Below are 27,711 nucleotides of genomic sequence, written 5' to 3' on the forward strand. Positions count from 1 at the left end.
CAGGTAACACCCCCATAGTGACCCCATCCCTGACTGGATGGTATTACCAGCGATAAGGTCATGTATGGTGAATACACATCTAGTGTTACTGTCATTTACTGCTGGGTTCACCAGAGATAAGTGTAGTTTGTAGTGCATACACGTCCAGTGCTACTGTCATTCACTAGTGGGGTCACCATAGATAAGGGTCATGTATGATACATACACATGCAGTGTTACTGTCATGTACTGCACGGTTCACCAGAGATAAGGTCATGTATGGTGAATCTTCACCGAATGTTCTAGCCACTCACTACAGGACATCACAAGAAATAGAAAAGGTCTGGTGAATACTCCCCTAGAGTCCCAGTCCCTGACAGTGTCACCAGGGATGGGGTGATGTATATACAGCGCTATTGTTCTCGTCCTTGGCTCAATGGTGCCACCAGAGACAAGGTCCCGTATGGTGAGTACACACCCACTGCCACTGTCACTAACTGCAGGGGTTCACCAGAGGTAAGACTGTGCATGGTGAGTACACACCCACTGTCGCTCACTGCAGGGGTTCACTAGGGGTAAGAACGTGTATGGTGAATACACACCCACTGTTCCTGCTACTCACTGCAGGACATCACAAGAGATAAGATAATGTATGGTAAACACACCCCTAGTGTTCCCGTCCCTGAGTGGACGGTGTCACCAGACATGGGGTGATGTACATACCGCTATTGTTCTCATCATTAGCTTGATGGTGCCACCAGGGATAAGGTCCTGTATGGGGAATACACACCCACTGTCACTGTCAGTAACTTCAGGGGTTCACCAGAGGTAAGACTGTGTATGGTAAGTACACACCCACTGTCAGTGTCACTAACTGCAGGGGTTCCCCAGAGGTAAGACCGTGTATAGTGGATACACACCCACTGTCAGTGTCACTAACTACAGGGGTTCACCAGAGATAAGACTGTGTATGGTGAGTACACACCCACTATCACTAACTGCAGGGGTTCACCAGAGAAAAGGTCCTGTATGGTGAGTACACACCCACTGCCACTGCAGGGGTTCACCAGAGGTAGCACAGTGTATGGTGAGTACACATCCACTGTCACTGTCACTCACTGCAGGGGTTCACCAGAGGTAAGACCGTAAATTGTGAGTACACACCCACTGTCACTGTCACTAACTGCAGGGGTTCACCAGAGGTAAGACCGTGTATGGTGAGTACACACCCACCGTCACTGTCACTAACTGCAGGGGTTCACCAGAGGTAAGACCGTATATGATGAGTGCACACCCACTGTCACTGTCGCTCACTGCAGGGGTTCACCAGAGGTAGCACCTTGTATGGTGAGTACATAACCACCATCACTGTCACTCACTGCTGGGTTCACCAGCGACAGGGTCATGTGCAGGACATACACATCCAGTGTTACTGTCACTCACTGTTGGGCTCACTACAGATGAAAGTCATGTATGATGCATACACATCCGGTGTTCCTGTCATTCACTGCTGGGCTCACAAGAGACAGGGTGATGTATGGTACATACACATCTGGTGTTACTGTCACTCACTGCTGGGTTCACCAGAGACAGGGTCATGTACGGTGCATACACATCTGGTGTTACTGTCACTCACTACTGGGTTCACCAGAGACAGGGTCATGTGCGGTGCATACACATCCAGTGTTACTGTCACTCACTGCTGGGTTCACCAGAGATAAGGATCAGCTGCGGTGCATGCACATCAGGTGTTACTATCACTCACTGCTGGGTTCACCAGAGACAGGATCATGTATGGTGCATTCACATCCGGTGTTACTGTCTCCCACTGCTGGGTTCACCAGAGATAAGGGTCATGTGCAGTGCATACATACCTGGTGTTACTGTCACTCATTGCTGGTTCACCAGAGACAGGGTCATGTATGGTGCATATACATCCAGTGTTACTTTCACTCACTGCTGGATTCACCAGGGATAAGGGTCTTGTGCAGTGCATGCTCATCAAGTGTGACTGTCACTCACTGCTGGATTCACCAGAGACAGGGTCATGTGCGGTGCACCAGAGATGGAGTCATGTGTTGTGCATGCACATCCAGTGTTACTGTCACTCACTGCTGGGTTCACCAGAGACAGGGTCATGTGCTGTGCACCAGAGACAGGGTCATGTGCAGTGCACCAGAGACAGGGTCATGTGCCGTGCATGCACATCCGGTGTTACTGTCAGCGACTGCTGGGGTCACCAGAGATAAGTGTCATGGGTGGCGCATACACATCTGGAGTTACTGTCACTCGGCTGGTCTCACTCGAGATAAAAGTTATGTTGATGCATAAACATTCAGTGTAGGGCTCATCGAAGAGAAGAGGCATGTATTGTGTATACACATCCGGTGTTACTGTCACTCACTGCTGGGTTCACCAGAGACAGGGTCATGTGCGGTGCATACACATCTGGTGTTACTGTCACTCACTGCTTTGTTCACCAGTGGTGAAAGGTCATGTGTAGTACTTACACATCCAGTATTATTGTCACTAACTGTTGGGTTCACCAGAGATAAGGGTCATGTGCTGTGCATACACATCTGGTGTTACTGTCACTCACTGCTGGGTTCACCAGAGACAGGGTTATGTGCAGAACATACACATCCGGTGTTACTGTCACTCACTGTTGGGCTCACTACAGATGAAAGTCATGTATGATGCATACACATCCGGTGTTCCTGTCATTCACTGCTGGGCTCACAAGATACAGGGTCATGTATGGTACATACACATCTGGTGTTACTGTCACTCACTGCTGGGTTCACCAGAGACAGGGTCATGTATGGTGCATACACATCTGGTGTTACTGTCACTCACTGCTGGGTTAACCAGAGACAGGGTCATGTGCGGTGCATACACATCCAGTGTTACTGTCACTCACTGCTGGGTTAACCAGAGACAGGGTCATGTGCGGTGCATACACATCCAGTGTTACTGTCACTCACTGCTGGGTTCACCAGAGATAAGGTTCATGGCGGTGCATGCACATCAGGTGTTACTGTCACTCACTGGTGGGTTAACCAGAGACAAGGTCATGTGTGGTGCACCAAAGACAGGGTCATGTGCTGTGCATACACATCCGGTGTTACTGTCACTCACTGCTGGCTTCACCAGAGATAAGGTTCATGTGCGGTGCATGCACATCAGGTGTTACTGTCACTCACTGGTGGGTTAACCAGAGACAAGGTCATGTGTGGTGCACCAAAGACAGGGTCATGTGCTGTGCATACACATCCGGTGTTACTGTCACTCACTGCTGGGTTCACCAGAGACAGGGTCATGTGCGGGACAAATACATCTGGTGTTACTGTCACTCACTGCTGGGTTCACCAGAGACAGGGTGATGTGGGGGACATACTCATCCGATGTTACTGTCATTTACTGCTGGGTGTTCCTGTCACTCACTGCTGGGTACACCAGAGACAGGGTCATATGCAGTGCAGACACATCTGGTGTTACTGTCACTCACTGCTGGGTTCACTAGAGACGGAGTCATGTGCAGTGCACCAGAGACAGGGTCATGTGCTGGACATACACATCTGGTGTTACTGTCACTCACTGCTAGGTCTTACTTTCACTCACTGCTGTGCCCACCAGAGACAGGGTCATGCATGGTACATATGCATCCTCTTTCACTCACTGCTGGGTTCACCAGAGATAAGGGTCATGTGCGGTGCATACACATCTGGTGTTACTGTCACTAACTGCTGGGTTCACCAGAGACAGGGTCATGTGCGGTGCATACACATCCAGTATTACTGTCACTCACTGCTGGGTTCACCAGAGATAAGGGTCATGTGCAGTGCATACACATCTGGTGTTACTGTCACTCACTGCTGGGTTCACTCGAGATAAAAGTCATGTATGATGCATACATATTCAGTGTAGGGCTCATCGGAAAGAAGAAGCATGTATTGTGCATACACATCTGGTGTTACTGTCACTTACTGCTGGGTTCACCAGAGACAGGGTCATGTATGGTAAATATACATCCTCTTTCACTCACTGCTGGGTTCACCAGAGATAAGGGTCATGTGTGGTGCATACACATCCTGTGAAACTGTCACTCACGTCTGGGCTCACTAGAGATAAAAGACATGTATGATGCATACACATCCAGTGTTACTGTCACTCACTGCTGGGTTCACCAGCGACAGGGTCATGTATGGTGCATACACATCTAGTGTTACTGTCATTCACTACTGGGGTCACCATAGATAAGGGTTTTGTATGATACATACACATCTGGTGTTACTGTCACTTACTGGATGGTTCACCAGAGATAAGGGTCATCTATGGTGCATATACATCCGATATTACTTTCACTCACTGCTGGGGTTCACAACAGACAATATAATATACAGGTAACACCCCCATAGTGACCCCATCCCTGACTGGATGGTATTACCAGCGATAAGGTCATGTATGGTGAATACACATCTAGTGTTACTGTCATTTACTGCTGGGTTCACCAGAGATAAGTGTAATTTGTAGTGCATACACGTCCAGTGCTACTGTCATTCACTAGTGGGGTCACCATAGATAAGGGTCATGTATGATACATACACATGCAGTGTTACTGTCATGTACTGCACGGTTCACCAGAGATAAGGTCATGTATGGTGAATCTTCACCGAATGTTCTAGCCACTCACTACAGGACATCACAAGAAATAGAAAAGGTCTGGTGAATACTCCCCTAGAGTCCCAGTCCCTGACAGTGTCACCAGGGATGGGGTGATGTATATACAGCGCTATTGTTCTCGTCCTTGGCTCAATGGTGCCACCAGAGACAAGGTCCCGTATGGTGAGTACACACCCACTGCCACTGTCACTAACTGCAGGGGTTCACCAGAGGTAAGACTGTGCATGGTGAGTACACACCCACTGTCGCTCACTGCAGGGGTTCACTAGGGGTAAGAACGTGTATGGTGAATACACACCCACTGTTCCTGCTACTCACTGCAGGACATCACAAGAGATAAGATAATGTATGGTAAACACACCCCTAGTGTTCCCGTCCCTGAGTGGACGGTGTCACCAGACATGGGGTGATGTACATACCGCTATTGTTCTCATCATTAGCTTGATGGTGCCACCAGGGATAAGGTCCTGTATGGGGAATACACACCCACTGTCACTGTCAGTAACTTCAGGGGTTCACCAGAGGTAAGACTGTGTATGGTAAGTACACACCCACTGTCAGTGTCACTAACTGCAGGGGTTCCCCAGAGGTAAGACCGTGTATAGTGGATACACACCCACTGTCAGTGTCACTAACTACAGGGGTTCACCAGAGATAAGACTGTGTATGGTGAGTACACACCCACTATCACTAACTGCAGGGGTTCACCAGAGAAAAGGTCCTGTATGGTGAGTACACACCCACTGCCACTGCAGGGGTTCACCAGAGGTAGCACAGTGTATGGTGAGTACACATCCACTGTCACTGTCACTCACTGCAGGGGTTCACCAGAGGTAAGACCGTAAATTGTGAGTACACACCCACTGTCACTGTCACTAACTGCAGGGGTTCACCAGAGGTAAGACAGTGTATGGTGAGTACACACCCACCGTCACTGTCACTAACTGCAGGGGTTCACCAGAGGTAAGACCGTATATGATGAGTGCACACCCACTGTCACTGTCGCTCACTGCAGGGGTTCACCAGAGGTAGCACCTTGTATGGTGAGTACATAACCACCATCACTGTCACTCACTGCTGGGTTCACCAGCGACAGGGTCATGTGCAGGACATACACATCCAGTGTTACTGTCACTCACTGTTGGGCTCACTACAGATGAAAGTCATGTATGATGCATACACATCCGGTGTTCCTGTCATTCACTGCTGGGCTCACAAGAGACAGGGTGATGTATGGTACATACACATCTGGTGTTACTGTCACTCACTGCTGGGTTCACCAGAGACAGGGTCATGTACGGTGCATACACATCTGGTGTTACTGTCACTCACTACTGGGTTCACCAGAGACAGGGTCATGTGCGGTGCATACACATCCAGTGTTACTGTCACTCACTGCTGGGTTCACCAGAGATAAGGATCAGCTGCGGTGCATGCACATCAGGTGTTACTATCACTCACTGCTGGGTTCACCAGAGACAGGATCATGTATGGTGCATTCACATCCGGTGTTACTGTCTCCCACTGCTGGGTTCACCAGAGATAAGGGTCATGTGCAGTGCATACATACCTGGTGTTACTGTCACTCATTGCTGGTTCACCAGAGACAGGGTCATGTATGGTGCATATACATCCAGTGTTACTTTCACTCACTGCTGGATTCACCAGGGATAAGGGTCTTGTGCAGTGCATGCTCATCAAGTGTGACTGTCACTCACTGCTGGATTCACCAGAGACAGGGTCATGTGCGGTGCACCAGAGATGGAGTCATGTGTTGTGCATGCACATCCAGTGTTACTGTCACTCACTGCTGGGTTCACCAGAGACAGGGTCATGTGCTGTGCACCAGAGACAGGGTCATGTGCAGTGCACCAGAGACAGGGTCATGTGCCGTGCATGCACATCCGGTGTTACTGTCAGCGACTGCTGGGGTCACCAGAGATAAGTGTCATGGGTGGCGCATACACATCTGGAGTTACTGTCACTCGGCTGGTCTCACTCGAGATAAAAGTTATGTTGATGCATAAACATTCAGTGTAGGGCTCATCGAAGAGAAGAGGCATGTATTGTGTATACACATCCGGTGTTACTGTCACTCACTGCTGGGTTCACCAGAGACAGGGTCATGTGCGGTGCATACACATCTGGTGTTACTGTCACTCACTGCTTTGTTCACCAGTGGTGAAAGGTCATGTGTAGTACTTACACATCCAGTATTATTGTCACTAACTGTTGGGTTCACCAGAGATAAGGGTCATGTGCTGTGCATACACATCTGGTGTTACTGTCACTCACTGCTGGGTTCACCAGAGACAGGGTTATGTGCAGAACATACACATCCGGTGTTACTGTCACTCACTGTTGGGCTCACTACAGATGAAAGTCATGTATGATGCATACACATCCGGTGTTCCTGTCATTCACTGCTGGGCTCACAAGATACATGGTCATGTATGGTACATACACATCTGGTGTTACTGTCACTCACTGCTGGGTTCACCAGAGACAGGGTCATGTATGGTGCATACACATCTGGTGTTACTGTCACTCACTGCTGGGTTAACCAGAGACAGGGTCATGTGCGGTGCATACACATCCAGTGTTACTGTCACTCACTGCTGGGTTAACCAGAGACAGGGTCATGTGCGGTGCATACACATCCAGTGTTACTGTCACTCACTGCTGGGTTCACCAGAGATAAGGTTCATGGCGGTGCATGCACATCAGGTGTTACTGTCACTCACTGGTGGGTTAACCAGAGACAAGGTCATGTGTGGTGCACCAAAGACAGGGTCATGTGCTGTGCATACACATCCGGTGTTACTGTCACTCACTGCTGGCTTCACCAGAGATAAGGTTCATGTGCGGTGCATGCACATCAGGTGTTACTGTCACTCACTGGTGGGTTAACCAGAGACAAGGTCATGTGTGGTGCACCAAAGACAGGGTCATGTGCTGTGCATACACATCCGGTGTTACTGTCACTCACTGCTGGGTTCACCAGAGACAGGGTCATGTGCGGGACAAATACATCTGGTGTTACTGTCACTCACTGCTGGGTTCACCAGAGACAGGGTGATGTGGGGGACATACTCATCCGATGTTACTGTCATTTACTGCTGGGTGTTCCTGTCACTCACTGCTGGGTACACCAGAGACAGGGTCATATGCAGTGCAGACACATCTGGTGTTACTGTCACTCACTGCTGGGTTCACTAGAGACGGAGTCATGTGCAGTGCACCAGAGACAGGGTCATGTGCTGGACATACACATCTGGTGTTACTGTCACTCACTGCTAGGTCTTACTTTCACTCACTGCTGTGCCCACCAGAGACAGGGTCATGCATGGTACATATACATCCTCTTTCACTCACTGCTGGGTTCACCAGAGATAAGGGTCATGTGCGGTGCATACACATCTGGTGTTACTGTCACTAACTGCTGGGTTCACCAGAGACAGGGTCATGTGCGGTGCATACACATCCAGTATTACTGTCACTCACTGCTGGGTTCACCAGAGATAAGGGTCATGTGCAGTGCATACACATCTGGTGTTACTGTCACTCACTGCTGGGTTCACTCGAGATAAAAGTCATGTATGATGCATACATATTCAGTGTAGGGCTCATCGGAAAGAAGAAGCATGTATTGTGCATACACATCTGGTGTTACTGTCACTTACTGCTGGGTTCACCAGAGACAGGGTCATGTATGGTAAATATACATCCTCTTTCACTCACTGCTGGGTTCACCAGAGATAAGGGTCATGTGTGGTGCATACACATCCTGTGAAACTGTCACTCACGTCTGGGCTCACTAGAGATAAAAGACATGTATGATGCATACACATCCAGTGTTACTGTCACTCACTGCTGGGTTCACCAGCGACAGGGTCATGTATGGTGCATACACATCTAGTGTTACTGTCATTCACTACTGGGGTCACCATAGATAAGGGTTTTGTATGATACATACACATCTGGTGTTACTGTCACTTACTGGATGGTTCACCAGAGATAAGGGTCATCTATGGTGCATATACATCCGATATTACTTTCACTCACTGCTGGGGTTCACAACAGACAATATAATATACAGGTAACACCCCCATAGTGACCCCATCCCTGACTGGATGGTATTACCAGCGATAAGGTCATGTATGGTGAATACACATCTAGTGTTACTGTCATTTACTGCTGGGTTCACCAGAGATAAGTGTAATTTGTAGTGCATACACGTCCAGTGCTACTGTCATTCACTAGTGGGGTCACCATAGATAAGGGTCATGTATGATACATACACATGCAGTGTTACTGTCATGTACTGCACGGTTCACCAGAGATAAGGTCATGTATGGTGAATCTTCACCGAATGTTCTAGCCACTCACTACAGGACATCACAAGAAATAGAAAAGGTCTGGTGAATACTCCCCTAGAGTCCCAGTCCCTGACAGTGTCACCAGGGATGGGGTGATGTATATACAGCGCTATTGTTCTCGTCCTTGGCTCAATGGTGCCACCAGAGACAAGGTCCCGTATGGTGAGTACACACCCACTGCCACTGTCACTAACTGCAGGGGTTCACCAGAGGTAAGACTGTGCATGGTGAGTACACACCCACTGTCGCTCACTGCAGGGGTTCACTAGGGGTAAGAACGTGTATGGTGAATACACACCCACTGTTCCTGCTACTCACTGCAGGACATCACAAGAGATAAGATAATGTATGGTAAACACACCCCTAGTGTTCCCGTCCCTGAGTGGACGGTGTCACCAGACATGGGGTGATGTACATACCGCTATTGTTCTCATCATTAGCTTGATGGTGCCACCAGGGATAAGGTCCTGTATGGGGAATACACACCCACTGTCACTGTCAGTAACTTCAGGGGTTCACCAGAGGTAAGACTGTGTATGGTAAGTACACACCCACTGTCAGTGTCACTAACTGCAGGGGTTCCCCAGAGGTAAGACCGTGTATAGTGGATACACACCCACTGTCAGTGTCACTAACTACAGGGGTTCACCAGAGATAAGACTGTGTATGGTGAGTACACACCCACTATCACTAACTGCAGGGGTTCACCAGAGAAAAGGTCCTGTATGGTGAGTACACACCCACTGCCACTGCAGGGGTTCACCAGAGGTAGCACAGTGTATGGTGAGTACACATCCACTGTCACTGTCACTCACTGCAGGGGTTCACCAGAGGTAAGACCGTAAATTGTGAGTACACACCCACTGTCACTGTCACTAACTGCAGGGGTTCACCAGAGGTAAGACCGTGTATGGTGAGTACACACCCACCGTCACTGTCACTAACTGCAGGGGTTCACCAGAGGTAAGACCGTATATGATGAGTGCACACCCACTGTCACTGTCGCTCACTGCAGGGGTTCACCAGAGGTAGCACCTTGTATGGTGAGTACATAACCACCATCACTGTCACTCACTGCAGGGCAGGGGTTCACTAGAGGTAAGACCGTGTATGGTGAGTACACACCCATTGTCACTAACTGCAGGACTTCATCAGAGGTAACACCGTGTATAGTGAGTAAACACCCACTGTCACTGTAACTCACTGCAGGGGTTCACCACAGGTAAGACGGTGAGTACATAACCACTGTCACTGTCACTCACTGCAGGGGTTCACCAGAGATAAGGTCCTGTATGGTGAGTACACACCCACTATCACTAACTGCAAGGGTTCACCAGAGGTAAGACCGTGTATGGTGAGTACACACCCACTGTCACTGTCACTCACTGCAGAGGTTCACCAGAGGTAAGACCGTGTATGGTGAGTACACAACCACTGTCACTGCCACTAACTGCAGGGGTTCACCAGAGGTAAGACCATGTATGGTGAGCACATAACCACTGTCACTGTCACTAACTGCAGGGTTTCACCAGAGGTAAGACCGTGTATGGTGAGTACACACCCACTGTCACTGTCGCTCACTGCAGGGGTTCACCAGAGGTAGCACCTTGTATGGTGAGTACATAACCACCATGACAGTCACTCACTGCAGAGCAGGGGTTCACCAGAGGTAAGACAGTGTATGGTGAGTACACACCCATTGTCACTGTCAATAACTGTAGGACTTCATCAGAGGTAACACTGTGTATAGTGAGTACACACCCACTGTCACTGTAACTCACTGCAGGGGTTCACTACAGGTAAGACGGTGAGTACATAACCACTGTCACTGTCACTCACTGCAGGGGTTCACCAGAGATAAGGTCCTGTATGGTGAGTACACACCCACTATCACTAACTGCAAGGGTTCACCAGAGGTAAGACCGTGTATGGTGAGTACACACCCACTGTCACTGTCACTCACTGCAGAGGTTCACCAGAGGTAAGACCGTGTATGGTGAGTACACACCCACTCTCACTGTCACTCACTGCAGAGGTTCACCAGAGGTAAGACCGTGTATGGTGAGTACACAACCACTGTCACTGTCACTAACTGCAGGGGTTCACCAGAGGTAAGACCATGTATGGTGAGCACATAACCACTGTCACTGTCACTCACTGCAGGGGTTCACCAGAGAAAAGGTCCTGTATGGTGAGTACACACCCATTGTCACTTTCACAGAGGTAAGACCGTGTATGGTGAGTACACACCCACTGTCACTCACTGCAGAGGTTCACCAGAGGTAAGACCGTGTATGGTGAGTACACAACCACTGTCACTGTCACTAACTGCAGGGGTTCACCAGAGGTAAGACCGTGTATGGTGAGTACACACCCACCGTCACTGTCATTAACTGCAGGGGTTCACCAGAGGTAAGACCGTGTATGATGAGTGCACACCCACTGTCACTGTCGCTCACTGCAGGGGTTCACCAGAGGTAGCACCTTGTATGGTGAGTACATAACCACCATCACTGTCACTCACTGCAGGGCAGGGGTTCACTAGAGGTAAGACCGTGTATGGTGAGTACACACCCATTGTCACTAACTGCAGGACTTCATCAGAGGTAACACCGTGTATAGTGAGTAAACACCCACTGTCACTGTAACTCACTGCAGGGGTTCACCACAGGTAAGACGGTGAGTACATAACCACCGTCACTGTCACTCACTGCAGGGGTTCACCAGAGATAAGGTCCTGTATGGTGAGTACACACCCACTATCACTAACTGCAAGGGTTTACCAGAGGTAAGACCGTGTATGGTGAGTACACACCCACTGTCACTGTCACTCACTGCAGAGGTTCACCAGAGGTAAGACCGTGTATGGTGAGTACACACCCGCTGTCACTGTCACTCACTGCAGAGGTTCACCAGAGGTAAGACCGTGTATGGTGAGTACACAACCACTGTCACTGCCACTAACTGCAGGGGTTCACCAGAGGTAAGACCATGTATGGTGAGCACATAACCACTGTCACTGTCACTCACTGCAGGGGTTCACCAGAGAAAAGGTCCTGTATGGTGAGTACACACCCATTGTCATTTTCACAGAGGTAAGACCGTGTATGGTGAGTACACACCCACTGTCACTGTCACTAACTGCAGGGTTTCACCAGAGGTAAGACCGTGTATGGTGAGTACACACCCACTGTCACTGTCGCTCACTGCAGGGGTTCACCAGAGGTAGCACCTTGTATGGTGAGTACATAACCACCATGACAGTCACTCACTGCAGAGCAGGGGTTCACCAGAGGTAAGACAGTGTATGGTGAGTACACACCCATTGTCACTGTCAATAATTGTAGGGCTTCATCAGAGGTAACACTGTGTATAGTGAGTACACACCCACTGTCACTGTAACTCACTGCAGGGGTTCACTACAGGTAAGACGGTGAGTACATAACCACTGTCACTGTCACTCACTGCAGGGGTTCACCAGAGATAAGGTCCTGTATGGTGAGTACACACCCACTATCACTAACTGCAAGGGTTCACCAGAGGTAAGACCGTGTATGGTGAGTACACACCCACTGTCACTGTCACTCACTGCAGAGGTTCACCAGAGGTAAGACCGTGTATGGTGAGTACACACCCACTGTCACTGTCACTCACTGCAGAGGTTCACCAGAGGTAAGACCGTGTATGGTGAGTACACAACCACTGTCACTGTCACTAACTGCAGGGGTTCACCAGATTTAAGACCATGTATGGTGAGCACATAACCACTGTCACTGTCACTCACTGCAGGGGTTCACCAGAGAAAAGGTCCTGTATGGTGAGTACACACCCATTGTCACTTTCACAGAGGTAAGACCGTGTATGGTGAGTACACACCCACTGTCACTAACTGCAGGGTTTCACCAGAGGTAAGACCGTGTATGGTGAGTACACACCCACTGTCACTGTTGCTCACTGCAGGGGTTCACCAGAGGTAGCACTTTGTATGGTGAGTACATAACCACCATCACTGTCACTCACTGCAGAGCAGGGGTTCACCAGAGGTAAGACCGTGTATGGTGAGTACACACCCATTGTCACTGTCAATAACTGTAGGGCTTCATCAGAGGTAACACTGTGTATAGTGAGTACACACCCACTGTCACTGTAACTCACTGCAGGGGTTTACTACAGGTAAGACGGTGAGTACATAACCACTGTCACTGTCACTCACTGCAGGGGTTCACCAGAGATAAGGTCCTGTATGGTGAGTACACACCCACTATCACTAACTGCAAGGGTTCACCAGAGGTAAGACCGTGTATGGTGAGTACACACCCACTGTCACTGTCACTCACTGCAGAGGTTCACCAGAGGTAAGACCGTGTATGGTGAGTACACAACCACTGTCACTGTCACTAACTGCAGGGGTTCACCAGAGGTAAGACCATGTATGGTGAGCACATAACCACTGTCACTGTCACTCACTACAAGGGTTCACCAGAGAAAAGGTCCTGTATGGTGAGTACACACCCATTGTCACTTTCACAGAGGTAAGACCGTGTATGGTGAGTACACACCCACTGTCACTGTCACTAACTGCAGGGTTTCACCAGAGGTAAGACTGTGTATTGTGAGTACACACCCACTGTCACTGTTGCTCACTGCAGGGGTTCACCAGAGGTAGCACCTTGTATGGTGAGTACATAACCACCATCACTGTCACTCACTGCAGAGCAGGGGTTCACCAGAGGTAAGACCGTGTATGGTGAGTACACACCCATTGTCACTGTCACTAACTGTAGGGCTTCATCAGAGGTAACACTGTGTATAGTGAGTACACACCCACTGTCACTGTAACTCACTGCAGGGGTTCACTACAGGTAAGACGGTGAGTACATAACCACTGTCACTGTCACTCACTGCAGGGGTTCACCAGAGATAAAGTCCTGTATGGTGAGTACACACCCCTTATCACTAACTGCAAGGGTTCACCAGAGGTAAGACCGTGTATGGTGAGTACACACCCACTGTCACTGTCACTCACTTCAGAGGTTCACCAGAGGTAAGACCGTGTATGGTGAGTACACACCCACTGTCACTGTCACTCACTGCAGAGGTTCACCAGAGGTAAGACCGTATATGGTGAGCACATAACCACTGTCACGGTCACTCAACGCCAGGGGTTCACCAGAGAAAAGGTCCTGTATGGTGAGTACACACACATTGTCACTTTCACAGAGGTAAGACCGTGTATGGTGAGTACACACCCACTGTCACTGTGACTAACTGCAGGGTTTCACCAGAGGTAAGACTGTGTATGGTGAGTACACACCCACTGTCACTGTCACTAACTGGAGGGGTTCACCAGAGGTCAGACTGTGTGTGGTGAGTACACACCCACTGTCACTGTCACTCACTGCAGGGCTTCGCCAGAGGTAATACCGTGTATGGTGAGTACACACCCACTGTCACTCACTGCAGGGTTTCACCAGAGGTAAGACCGTGTATGGTGAGTACACACCCACCGTCACTGTCACTAACTGCAGGGGTTCACCAGAGGTAAGACCGTGTATGGTGAGTACATAACCACCGTCACTGTCACTAACTGCAGGGGTTCACCAGAGACAAGACCGTGTATGGTGAGTACACACCCACTGTCACTAACTGCAGGGCTTCACAAGAGGTAAGACTGTGTATGGTGAGTACATAACCAACATCACTGTCACTCACTGCAGAAGTTCACAAGAGGTAAGACTGTGTATGATGAGTACATAACCACCGTCACTGTCACTAACTGCAGGGGTTCACCAGAGGTAAGACTGTGTATGGTGAGTACATAACCACTGTCACTGTCACTAACTGCAGGGGTTCACCAGAAGTAAGACCGTGTATGGTGAGTACATAACCACCGTCACTGTCACTAACTGCAGGGGTTCACCAGAGGTAAGACCGTGTATGGTGAGTACACACCCACTGTCACTGTAACTCACTGCAGGGGTTCACCAGAGATAAGACTGTGTATGGTGAGCACATATCCACTGTCACTGTCACTCACTGCAGGGGTTCTCCAGAGGTTAGACCGTGTATGGTGAGTACACACCCACTGTCACTGTCACTAACTTCAGGGGTTCACAAGAGGTAAGACTGTGTATGGTGAGTACACACCCACTGTCACTCCCTACAGGACATCACAAGAGATAAGATATGTATGGTGAACACACCCCTAGTGGTCCCGTCCCTGAGTGCATGTGGTCAGCATGAATAAGGTAATGCATCGGAAATCCAGACCTAGTGTTCCCGCCATTACTGGAGGGTACCCCCCAAGAGGGGATGTGGGCTATGGGGAGGGAGGAACACAATCCTTGCACTACTGAAGGCCGCCACTTACCCCCAGCTCCCTCGTCCTTCCCTTGAGGAAGCTCTGCATAGCTCCAGCAGGGGCATTCGGTCCTGCGGGGTCACCCCGGACCGCACCGGGAGGGCTGGCGGACCCCGTCTCATTGCCGACGTTGTTGTAATCTGATGCCATCTTTTGGCCCTGGAGAGCCCTGGAGAAGAGGCCTCGGAGCTCGGACTGCTGGGTGTCTGCTACTGGCTCTGCAGGGTGCCTGATACTGCCTCTCTGTGGGGTGTCTGTTCACTGACTCACTGCAGGGTGCCTGATACTTCCTCTCTGTGGGGTGTCTGCCACTGGCTCTGCAGGGTTTCTGATACTGCCTCTCTGTGGGGTGTCTGTTCACTGACTCACTGCAGGGTGCCTGATACTGCCTCTCTGTGGGGTGTCTGCCACTGGCTCTGCAGGGTGCCTGATACTGCCTCTCTGTGGGGTGTCTGTTCACTGACTCACTGAGAAGTGTCTGTCAGCTGCCTCACTGCCTCTCTGTAGGGTGTCTCTCCACTGCCTCACTGTGGAGTGTCTGCCACTGTCTCTCAGTGGGGTGTCTGTCAGCTGCCTCACTGCAGGGTATCTGTCAACTGCCTCACTGCGGGGTGTCTGCCACTAGCCACCGCCACCCTGCAGGGTGTCTGCCACTGTCTCACTGTAGGGTGTTTGCCACTGCTTCACAGCGAGGTGTCTGCCGCTGCCTCAATGTGTGGTGTCTGTCCACTGCCTCACTGTAGGGTATGTGGCACTACCTCACTGTGGGGTGTCTGCCTCTGCCTCACTGAGGGGTGTCTGCTACTGCCTCAGTGCAGGACGTCTGCTGCTGCCTCACTGTAGGGTGTCTGCTACTTCCTCTATTCGGGGTTTTTGATACTTTCTCACTGCGGGATGTCTGCCTCACTGCGGTGTGTCAGCATTGCCTCACTACAAGGTGTCTGCCACTGCGTCACTGCGGGGTGTCTGCCTAACTGCAGTGTGTCTGCATTGCCTCCCTACGAGGTGTCTGCCACTGCCTCACTGCGTGGTGTCTGCCTAACTGCGGTGTGTCTGCCTCTCTGCGAGGTGTCTACCACTGCCTGTTTGCGGGGTGTCTGCTAGTACCTGTCTGCTACTGCCTGTCTGCGGGGTGTCTGCCACTGCCTCACTGCGGGGTGTCTGCCACTGCCTGTCTGCGGGGTGTCTGATACTGCCTGTCTGCGGGGTGTCTGCCACTGCCTGTCTCCTTCCCCTCACTGCACTTATAGCCCGAGAGAGACCCCAGTGAAGCGCAGAGAGAGAACACTTCCTCACGCTGGAGGAGTTGGGAAACCAGAGGACATTACTCCGAAGAACTTCCCCCTGACACTCCCTCTTACTCAACCTTCATCTAAGCCGCAAGATAGCTCAGTGGGGTGAGTGCCCGCTGCTGAGGCGGGCGTGCAGTCTGCAAGCCTCGGGTTTGACATCAGCAGCGCACTCAGACTGCACCCTACCGAGGAGGACACAGGAGCACTGCTCTGGTCTAGTAATAACTCCTGTCAGTTCAAGCGCATTGAAGCTGCTAGGAAGTATTCGACTGTAAGCATTATATAAATATGATGTTATCATTATTTCGAAAGCTGTTCCCGCTGACATACACTTTACCACTTATTCCAGAGCTTCATAATCTTTCAGGACCCGTGCAGCTTCTCATGCAGGACTTCTGCAGATGCTGCGAGCAGGATTTACTGCAGGGGAGGGGGGCTCTGCAGGAGTTCTGTTTATGAGGCCCCAGTACAGCATCTGAGGGGCACATGGAAGAGATGTGTTTAAGTGGACACTTGGGGTGGGTTGTCAGAGCTGTGCACTGATCTTCTGCAAGGAATCCCCAAGCCAGGGCTGAGGTGCTTTGGCAGAGCTGCCATTAGTGCCCAGTCAGGGAGATACAGGTTTTAAGATACTGGGTGATTAGTTGAGGGGGTGAGAGCCCCACTCAAGTAATAAACCACAACCCTTGTCAGGGTGAACCACAAAAGTCACTAAATAAAACTGTGCTCAACTAGCTGGCATGGACAGGCTTAGCTTAGAGACAGTGTGTAAAGTATCTATGCAGCACTTCAAACAGTAATAATGTAAACACACAACACAAGAAAAAAACCCAAACCAATTTAGAAAAACTGAGTAAAGTTGATAAATAAAATGACACCAAAACAACAGAAATCCAATCAGTAGAACCGGAGCTATGTATTTTTTAAAAGTTTTACATAAAATTTTCGGCAAGAAGCAGAGAGCACCACTCGTGGTCATCTGGTCACGCCGGACCGGGGAACACTCATAAGTTCAGGCCAACCACAAAGGAGCAGAGGTCGGACACAGGGACCAGGTCTCTCCCGCTGAAGTTTACCTTCCCAAAGTCCAGGACCACACGAGGAGCCTCTGCAGGAGCTTCATGTTAGTGGGGGCCGCATGGAGGTTGATGTCAGCACAAGGAGTGGTCATTGCTGGAGCTTCACACTGGCCGTAGTCTCGGCCAATCACTGTGTTGTGTGAAGAGCAGGTCACCTTGGAACGTCACGTTGGCGGGAGGTGTGGTGACTGTTGCTAACATGACGTGCTACTCGCAGTCACAAAGAGCCCCAAACATCTGGGTGCGGATTTCGGAGATTCAAGCCAGCATCAGTACACTCTGATGCCAACCAAGGGTTCAGGACTCAGACCACCTTTCGGGATCAGAACGCACTCCAGCATAGGCCATCAGCAGGACTCAGGCAGGTCTAGGTGGTGCTGGTCAGCTGGGCAATGTCAGGGAAATCCTCTGGAAGATTTTTGTGACACTATAGCTCACACAGGTCAGTTAACTGACTCTTGGAGTCACTTCTGGGGATCCTGGGTTCAAGGCAGGCAGGTCCAGATAGGCACTGCTTCATCTGAATCTTCCACGAGTTCAGTAGTGTTCTGATGAGACGTTCTGAGGGTGCCAGCCTGTCGCTGGGGGATTCCCCCTTTATCTAAACTTCCCTCTCATCTGGCTTCAGACTATCTTTGATAACAAAGGGCAGGCAGGCCTGAGTGTGAGCTGCATTTGTCAGTGGCAGGGGAGGCAGCTTTAGAAGTCAGACAAGGGATGGGCCTTTGAAGCTCAGGAAGGCTGAGTACAGCCCCCAGGATATCCTGCTCATGAAGGCATCACCCTGCCCACACTTATGGCCCTTTTGTCTGCATAAATAAATACATAAATAAATCACAGATTTGTAAAGTGCGGCAAATCACTTGCGAGTGTCTTGAGGCACTGAATTGTAGGCACAAGGACATTATGGGCCTGATTTATAGTTTGGCAGAGGCGTTACTCCTTCGCAAACGTGACAGATATCCTACCCGCTGTATTACAATGTCCATAAGCTATAATGGAATTGTAATATGGCGGACGGGATATCCATCACATTTGTGACTCAGTAACCCCCTCTTCCAAACTCTAAATCAAGCCCTAAGTTATGTGCCTAGAATCACAGGATGTTGAGGTGACGCCGAGACTTGAACCTGGTTCCCCCAGCTCTGAAGTTGGCAGCTTAGGCCATTACACACATGTGCGGAAGGAATGCACAACACACCGCAGGAGAGCCGTTCACAGTCATATGCCCCTGGATACTGGTAAAAGAGAACATCTGGTTCAGGCAGGAAAATACCAACTTTCTAAAAGTGGCATTTTCAGAATAGTGCTTAAACTCCTACCTTAACATTAACATGGCAAATGTGTCATGGTGGCAAACACCACCATGAATAATTCCAGATAAAACACAGCCACCTGAAATATTGTGTGCTGAGTAGGACAAAGCTCCACAGAAGTTTTGGGACAATGCTTCTCAAGCCTGTAGACCCAAACTATGCCCATTGTTTAACTGGACCCATGGTATGACCACAGATGACCGAGCAGTAAATTGAAGTCTACACCACAGTTATAGGGTGGGAGTTTAAGAAGAGCCCTTGTAACATTCATTCCAAACAACCCATGCAGTAATGGTAAATAATTTCACATGAAGATGTTCATTGAAGAAGTTATTTTTAGATTTGGTCTGCTTGTTGCTGGTTGGCTGAGCTAAAATGGCCTCTCTGAAGACTGCACATAAATCTATAAAGTGTTTTTTCTTTCTTTTTTCAGTAACATACTACAGTTTCCTTAGTCCTGACATACCTCTGCTCTTGATAATATTGAGACACATTCGGCGCTCTGCCCAACATAGAGACATCCTGAGATCTCTGCAGACCCAGCATCAAAAGTCAGTAGGAACTCTGTTCTTGATAGCACCAAGGCCCACACACAGCTCTCAGAGCTCTCTGTATGATAAAATGCAGGCCCTTTGTACCACTCTTTCATGCTGAGACCTCTGTAGAGACAATGTCAAGTCAACAGGAACTCTGTTGTTGCTGCCATCAAGACACTCACACAAGGCTCTGTGTCTGATATTACTCAGACTCGCTCAGAGCTCTGCTCCTTATACTACCCAGATTCACTCAGAGCCTAACCAGGCTAACTCAGAGCTCTGCTCCTTATACTACCCAGATTCAGTCAGAGCCCTGCTCTTTATACTAACCAGGCTAACTCAGAGCTCTGCTCCTTATACTACCCAGATTCACTCAGAGCTCTGCTCTTGATACTAACCAGGCTGATTCAGAGCTCTGCCCTTGATACTACCCAGGCTCACTCAGAGCTCCGCATCTGATACAACTCAGACTAACTCAGAGCTCTTCTCTTGATGCTACCCAAACTCACTCAGAGCTCTGCTCTTGGTACTATCCAGGCTCAGTCAGAGATCTGCTGTTGATACTACTCAGGCCCACTCAGAGCTCTTCTCTTGGTGATACCCAGGCTCACTCAGAGCTCTGCTCTTGGTGCTACCCAGGCTCACTCAGAGCTCCGCATCTGATACAACTCAGACTAACTCAGAGCTCTTCTCTTGATGCTACCCAAACTCACTCAGAGCTCTGCTCTTGGTACTATCCAGGCTCAGTCAGAGCTCTGCTGTTGATACTACTCAGGCCCACTCAGAGCTCTTCTCTTGGTACTACCCAGGCTCACTCAGACCTCTACTCTTGATACTACCCCAACCCTGATCTGGTCCCTCCTGAAGCTTACCACAAGCAATCAAAGACTAGTTTCGGCCTCCTTGGAGCAGGACCACGGCTGATTTACATAATGTGGGTCCAGTGGGGAATGTCAGGGTATGCTACTGGTCTGGATCGAGGTGCTCTCGTAGACTGCTAGTATCAGAGGGAGTGCTAGTATCAGAGGGAGTGCTAGTATCGGAGGGAGTGCTAGTATCAGAGGGAGTGCTAGTATCAGAGGGAGTGCTAGTATCGTTTGGAGTGCTAGTATCGGAGGGAGTGCTAGTATCAGAGGGAGTGCTAGTATCGGAGGGAGTGCTAGTATCAGAGGGAGTGTTGCCAGCTATGACTGAGGTGCATTGCAAGAGGTGTGTGGACGCGCCGGAGGTCCAGTGTGGAATACTAGGGAATGTTACAGGTCAAGACTGAGATGCACTTGTAGGGTCAGGTGGGATAGAATTTCATGCTATTAGGAAGCAGTGCTCCAATCAGGGCTGCGGCCTGAAAAAGGCCTGAAGACGTGTGGATTTATATGTCGAATATCAGGGAAGACAGCAGGTAAAGACTGAGGTGCATTGAGAGGGCCCTGGAGATGTGTGAATTTCCAGGTTAAAATACCAGGCAGGCATGCTGGAGGAGAGCACTGATGTACACTGGAAAAGGCCTAGAGACAAGTTAGAATACAATGCAGGAATGCTGCAAGTCAGGACTAAGGTACATGAATGATGTACGGTTCTCCTCTGACTGGTTATAACCACACCTCACTCCATACACATAAGTCAACAGGAAACACAAGCCAGTGAGATCAGGACAGAGCCTGGTCTGGTTTGCTGCCGGGAAGCATCACTTTCTCTTCTTTAAGGATGCTCTTTGAGGAAGCTGTTGGGAATGTTATAGGAGGGGCCGATTGGGTGAGAGAGCTACAGCACAGCCCACTGACAAGATTTTTGTATGAAAAAAGCTGCTTTTATTGAAACAAGTGCACATTCCACATTTCCCTAGGCATTCAGCCTTACAACACTAATGCCTCACTATACAAAAAACGTCAACTATGTTATCCTACCCACTTAAATGTTCCCCCGACATAACCTAACCCTGTAACTATCCTTTCCCACAAATCTCTGGGCCCCTCGACCCCCTCTGTAACCTGCCTGTTGTGCAGACTGCTGAGACCCGCGGCCCCTGTGATGTTGCCATAGACCTGTGCGTGCCCCTTGAGACCCTCCTGTAGCCCTACCATAGTCTATGGGTTCATGTCTCCCGGCACATTGTAAGCACTCATGCCTGTATTTACAGTACTCCATCATGCAGAACCCTTTGTTGCAGTCCGAGTACGCCCCCTTTGTGCTCCCCTGGCCTTTAGCTGTTGTCCCCACCCCCTCGAGTGGGGCATCCTTGAATAGGCCGATAGGCTATGGGTAAACCACTGGCTGTAAAGATGGTTTTACCAAACTTTGATAGCCCGATCACGTGCTGCCACAAATCTAAATCAATGTCCCCCCATTTTTCCTCAGAATCAAGTGCCATACGGGCTCAAAACTAATCACTGTACTGCGCCCATGCATTCCTTCTGTATGTTATTTGTGCCTTCCAAATCACATCCATGTATTTGGTTAGGGCGACACTAAGCTACGGAAATCTTTCACAATAAACACTAGCATATATCAAAAATGCCACCGTCTAATGCTCAATGGTCATTGCTACCCTGCGCCTCTGAGTAAGACAAGACGTATTCCTCCTCTCTTGACCCCTCTTTAGCCCATAGCTTCCTCTGCAGCAATTTGAACATTTCTAAGTATTTTCCTTTCCATAGCTTCTTTTTTGTGGACAGCATCAAATGACCTCTCAAAGGCTCTGTCACGCCCATAAATGGCAGCTTCTTGATCTTCAGCCCCTTACTGACCTTTTCCTCCGTCTTATCTCTCTGTCCTCCATCCTACTTGTCATCAGTAGCCCCTGCACCTGCACTTTTCCCAGAAGTGCCCTGCTGTTCCCCTGCCACAACCTCGTCCTCCCCTGCACCCACGCCAGACTCCACAACCCCTTTCTGTCCCTCCTCACTTTGTGCACCACCGTTTGCCATATCACCCTGCATTTGTTCTTCCATTCCAGCTCCTGTCTCCTTCACATGCCGGCTCCTCTGCAACCCTGAGCCCTCACTCTCCTACTCCAACCATGCACCCACACCTGTTGGCACCATAGTAGGGACGTTCACCACTGCCCCTCCCATTTTGTCTGGTGTTAAGGTCGGTGCCTGCTCCAAAGCCTGCCACCTAGCCAGATGACAACAACTCCTTTGCAATTGTGTGCTGCTGAGCACCAGCTGCTTGTCGACTGCACTCTGAAACACACTCGGCTCAGAAAGTGTATCTGAACTACTCCCCAGCTCCCTTGTTTTTTGCTGCCACTCCCTCTCTTCCTCCTCCAATGGCGGACTCCACTGTCCACGATCTCCCCTTCTTCCAAACCATCTTCCTCATAATCTAACATGTGTTCCATAACCTCATCCTCCACAGCCCAAATGGGGCCGATTGTTCTTGCCACTGCTCCCTCGCCGTATTTGCTGTTAGAGGTCTGATTCACCCTAACCCTTGCAGCCGTTGCAGTCCATCCCAGGCATTCTGCTGTGCAAGTCTGCCATCAAGACAACAATAGAGTCTATTAAATGCTGAAGTCCCATTGCAATCTTGGACAACAGAACTGCATTGTCAGCATACAGGGGGTCATTCCAACTTCGGCGGGCGGCGGAGGCCGCCCGCCAAAGTTCCCCCGCCAGAAGACCGTACCGCGGTCAAATGACCGCGGCGGTCATTCTGACTTTCCCGCTGGGCGGGCGGGCGACCGCCAAAAGGCCGCCCGCCCAGCGGGAAAGACCCAGCAACGATGAAGCCGGCTCCGAATGGAGCCGGCGGAGTTGCTGGTGTGCGACGGGTGCAGTGGCGATTTTCAGTGTCTGCTTCGCCGTGGAGGATTCCCTGGGGCAGGGGAAAACCGGCGGGAAACCGCCGGTTTCCCTTTTCTGACCGCGGCTTTACCGCCGCGGTCAGAATTGCCCCAGAAGCACCGCCAGCCTGTTGGCGGTGCTTCCTCCGTCCCCAGCCCTGGCGGTCGGAATGAGGCCCACAATAGTGTGGGTATAAAATGTGCCCTCACCCGTGGAGGGTCTGCAAACATTCCTGCCCGGGTGAGGAGAGGGACCCACTCCATATAAGGCCGGCCCATGAGGAGAGAGGAATCACTCTGGGCTGGACTTTTTTGGACACAGTGGCCCGGCACCATGGATCGCCTGGAGGTACGGACATGGACGGGTGAAGCGAGAGAACCAGGGTGTGGGTGGGAGGTACCCCCCTGTTCCCCCTCTCCCCCAAGTCCAAGGAGCAAGATTTTGCTGGGCCTGAGGGTGGACGATGCTCGGTGGCCCCACAGAGAAGGCCCTATGTTGAGACCAGGCTGTGAGCTGCAGAGAGAAAGGTGAGAGGCTGGAGACACAGGCGGCAGAGTAGCGGTGCCCCTGTATTAAAATATTAGAGTTAGACCAGAACTTCGGTGGTCCTTCGCCCACTGCAGCATTGATACAGTGATCCACGACTGGGGTCCAATTTACAGGGTCACTTCAGAAGAGGTTGGTTGGGATCTCATGTAGGCCCAGTGCTTTATTATTAGATTTTTTATTTATATTTTAATAAAGTTGGATTTGTACTCATTTTATTTTTTATTTTACTCTTAATTGAAATTAAATGTGATTTATAAAGCACACCCTAATATATGGAGTGTCCCAGAATTGAGTGCACAAGGTGCACTCAGATCACCTAGTCTTGCTGGACGGGCCAGGTCTTTAACTTTGTCCTAAAAAGAGGGGTAACAGCTGCTGAGCATAGCTCAGAAGGGAGTTTGTTCCATGCCACTGGTCCGAGGTAGGAGAAGGTCCAGCCACACATTCTCATGCGGCAAATCGTAGGAATCCTAGCAAGAAGGTTGTAGGCTGACTGCAAGTTTATGGAGGAGGCATAGAAACTCACTCTGGCGCCAAGATGCTCTGTGGACCAACACTAACGTTTTGAAGAGAATTCTCTTCTTTATCGGAAGCCAATGGAGGGTCCACAAGTGCAGGGACACAAGGGTTCTTGGGGGCAGGCTAAGGAGAATGCAGGTTGCCGTTATCTGAATCTCTTGAAGCTTGTTAAGAAGATAGTCCGGGAGTCCCAGATATAAGGCATTTCCATAATCCAGTCTAGATGTTAGAAGGTGCCTGGATGACCACCTTTCTTGCAGACAAAGAAATAATATGTAAAACCATTTTTAATGTCCGCAGAAGCCCAAAACATGTCCCAATCACAGACAATCTGTAGGTGACAAGTTAGAGTTGTCCAATTTAAAGGCCAAGTTCTTAACTGTTTCCCCTGAGGACCTGATAGTGGGGCATTTTGGGCCACAGAGTCTGCCATATGTCAGAGGACTTGGAACCGAAGAATAGTACTTTAGTCTTGTCTGCGTTACATTTTAGTTGATAGGTGGTCATCTAGTAAAAAGCATAGGAAAGGCAGGTTTTAATGGACTCTCCAGCAATCTCATCCCCTTCCCACGTGTGAACAGCAGCTGGATGACATCTGTGTATGTGATCACCTCAGCCCCCAAGGCCTCTGCCAACCTCACTAAAGGGCGAGCTACACATTAAACATTGTGAGGTTCAGAGCCCTGCGGTTCTCCCACTATCAGTTCATATCCTTCTGAAGAATAAGGGAGGACCTATATTTCCTGCCCTCCAGCCTTCAAAAAGGAGGCTAGCCAGTTCAGGGCCAATCCACTTATTCCTATAAATTGAAGGTGTGCTAGGATATGTTTGTTTATTTATGTATATAGTAGTTTTGTTGTACATTAATCATTGCAATTATGTAGTTAATTATCTTTAAACTTTAAATTTTTAAATAAATTGCATATTAGTGTATTGTGCTAATTTGGTCCCTGACATTTTTCCATAAACCCCATGGTGGTCAGAGCTGGCACTGTAAAGGTGTTCCTCTCCTAAAGGCCACAATAAACCAGTAAGCCTCCTCCCATGGGACTGATCTTCATCCTGCTTCTTGAGACCTACCAGGGCTCAACAAATCTATTGCCCGGAAGCCCTCCAGTTGCTGACTACTCAGGTATTTCTGCTAGGGATCCACGCTCTAGACCTTGGTCACTCTTGAATCCTCTGTTACTGGAGGAGCATCTGTTGCCGGCCTGAGTTTGTGGGCTTCCTATCCCATGCCCACACCAACATCTGGCTGGCTCAGAGCTGATGTGTAATGGCCTCCACCTGGGAGCTTCCTGTGTTCACATTGCAACAGGCCACAAAACAGGAAATAGGGAAGGGGAGAATTTCCCCCAGGCAAGGGAAATCTACTCTGGAAGAAAGGAAATGAGCTGCTCTCATATAAGGCCATGAATGTACCCAAGGAAAAACAGAAAGAAGCAACAGAGATGTCACTGGCTTTGGAAAAGTCATCTTGTATTCTTTATCAAATGATGTAGTGCCAGTGCCATCCAATGAACATCAAAGGGGAGGGGTTTAAGATCATAACTGCAAAGATAAATAACCAGCACTGATATTTGTGGGGAAAAATCTGAAAGTTTGTACTAATGTTGGTGAGAAGAACCATGTAGAGACAAGCACCACGAAAGAGGGAAATAGTTTAAAGTGTAACCTGACCACCCTGATTACAGTCTGCGGTAAGAAGTACTTCACGGTAGTGAGGGAACCAGGCCAGAAGTGCCAACACCGGCACATCTAGAAGCCCCAAGTTGCTTCTCCAGAATCTTTGATGTGCTAAATCCTTAGTTCCAAGGAAGCCTGCGAGATGAGGGGACAAACTACTGTAGGGATAGGATGGTCCTGGAAGAGATGGCTTGGTCAATCTGACAAAGATAGTGCCTACATAAAAAAATGACAAACTAGAAAAAACTGGGGCAACAAATCAGTTTTCTCATAGCTCTCCATCAACAGGAATGCATACATGTAAATCACAAGAACAGCAAGAGAAAGGGAGGTGCAATCACTGGCTGCAGACTTTAGCAAGGAACATACATCTCTGTAGGTGAATGCACTAGATCAGTGGTTCTCAACCTTTTGATTTATGTGGACCCCCATTTTAACATTATTGAAACCAGGGACCCCCACTGAATCATGATTGGAATCTGGGGACCCCCACCTGAGTAATTACTGGAAGCTGGGGACCTAATTTGTCAATATTTGTTAGTAGTTTTTAATTTTCTAAGCAGTCGCGGACCCCCTGAGAAGGATTTGCGCCCCCCCCAGGGGTCCCCGGACCACAGGTTGGGAACCACTGCACTAGATCATTGTATACAGAGAATCTACTCAAATCACAATGATATATGAGAAACAGAAAAATAGAAACTGGGAAGAAGCGGTGTCCTCACTCAGTGCTAGATTTGATATAGTCATTCTATGTGGGAGGCCAAACATAATAGAGGCCAGAGAATCAGTGTGCAACAAAGTTCAGTGTTGTTTCTGCCACAGTAACAATAAAGGACATTGAAGAGATCCAGGGATGTCCCAAAGAAGTTGAACGCTGATCTTCTGTAGGTCACATGCTCTCAAAGGTTATTGGGGAGACTGTGTTCCATTCGTAACAAAGTTCATGACCATGTGAGTATATTCAATGTAGACATCCAGAGATATCAAGAATAAGTCAACAGTTGGGTTGAGAAGAACAGAAGCCTATCAGTGGCCTGGAGAGAGGCCACAAACCACTTCACCTGCCTTGGATCAGTATTCACAGATTACTCAAACTAGTAGGTAAATTAAGAATCTTCCACATCCCATGTCCACAAATGAGATGTACCCACCAGGGAAATTCAACAGCGTATGCCATCAGTGGGCCCAATGACTAGATTTGATTCAGTCTCAAAAGAGGTCCATTTGGGATTCATTTTGTGAAATTTTGAGTTGTTTGTTTGAATATCATCTACAGACGTATCATCTGATATATGTCTTGTACCTTAAATATCTATTGTAAAAATATCACCCCCTGGGTGTTGATCTTTGATTGTTCACTCCGATGTGGTGATATTTTGTATGTGATGTTTATTTATGTCAGATGATGGTCTGGTGCCGCAACCAACAGGGCAAGAGTTGAACTGCTTTACTGTTTTTTTCTTGAGCATCCACAGCAAATGGTAAACCTCACTATTTTGTTATAGCAATTTGTAATCCACTTCTAATCATCAGGCTCCCTGAAAATT

At 49.3% G+C, this 27,711-nt stretch overlaps 1 protein-coding gene across 1 annotated transcript in view; it reads right to left on the minus strand.

Annotated features, from left to right (window-relative positions):
* Window positions 1-16,722, minus strand: part of LOC138293617 (membrane-spanning 4-domains subfamily A member 15-like) — a 95,644-nt gene extending 78,922 nt beyond the window's left edge. Inside the window, exon 1 of the mRNA XM_069232893.1 lies at window positions 15,412-16,722. Within this exon, the coding sequence (XP_069088994.1) occupies window positions 15,412-15,552 (141 nt within the window). The 5' untranslated portion in view covers window positions 15,553-16,722. The remainder of the gene's footprint in view (window positions 1-15,411) is intronic.
* Window positions 16,723-27,711: the final 10,989 nt, after the last annotated feature.

This window comes from Pleurodeles waltl, chromosome 4_2 (assembly GCF_031143425.1).
Source record: "Pleurodeles waltl isolate 20211129_DDA chromosome 4_2, aPleWal1.hap1.20221129, whole genome shotgun sequence".
Classification (NCBI taxonomy): Eukaryota; Metazoa; Chordata; class Amphibia; order Caudata; family Salamandridae; genus Pleurodeles; species Pleurodeles waltl.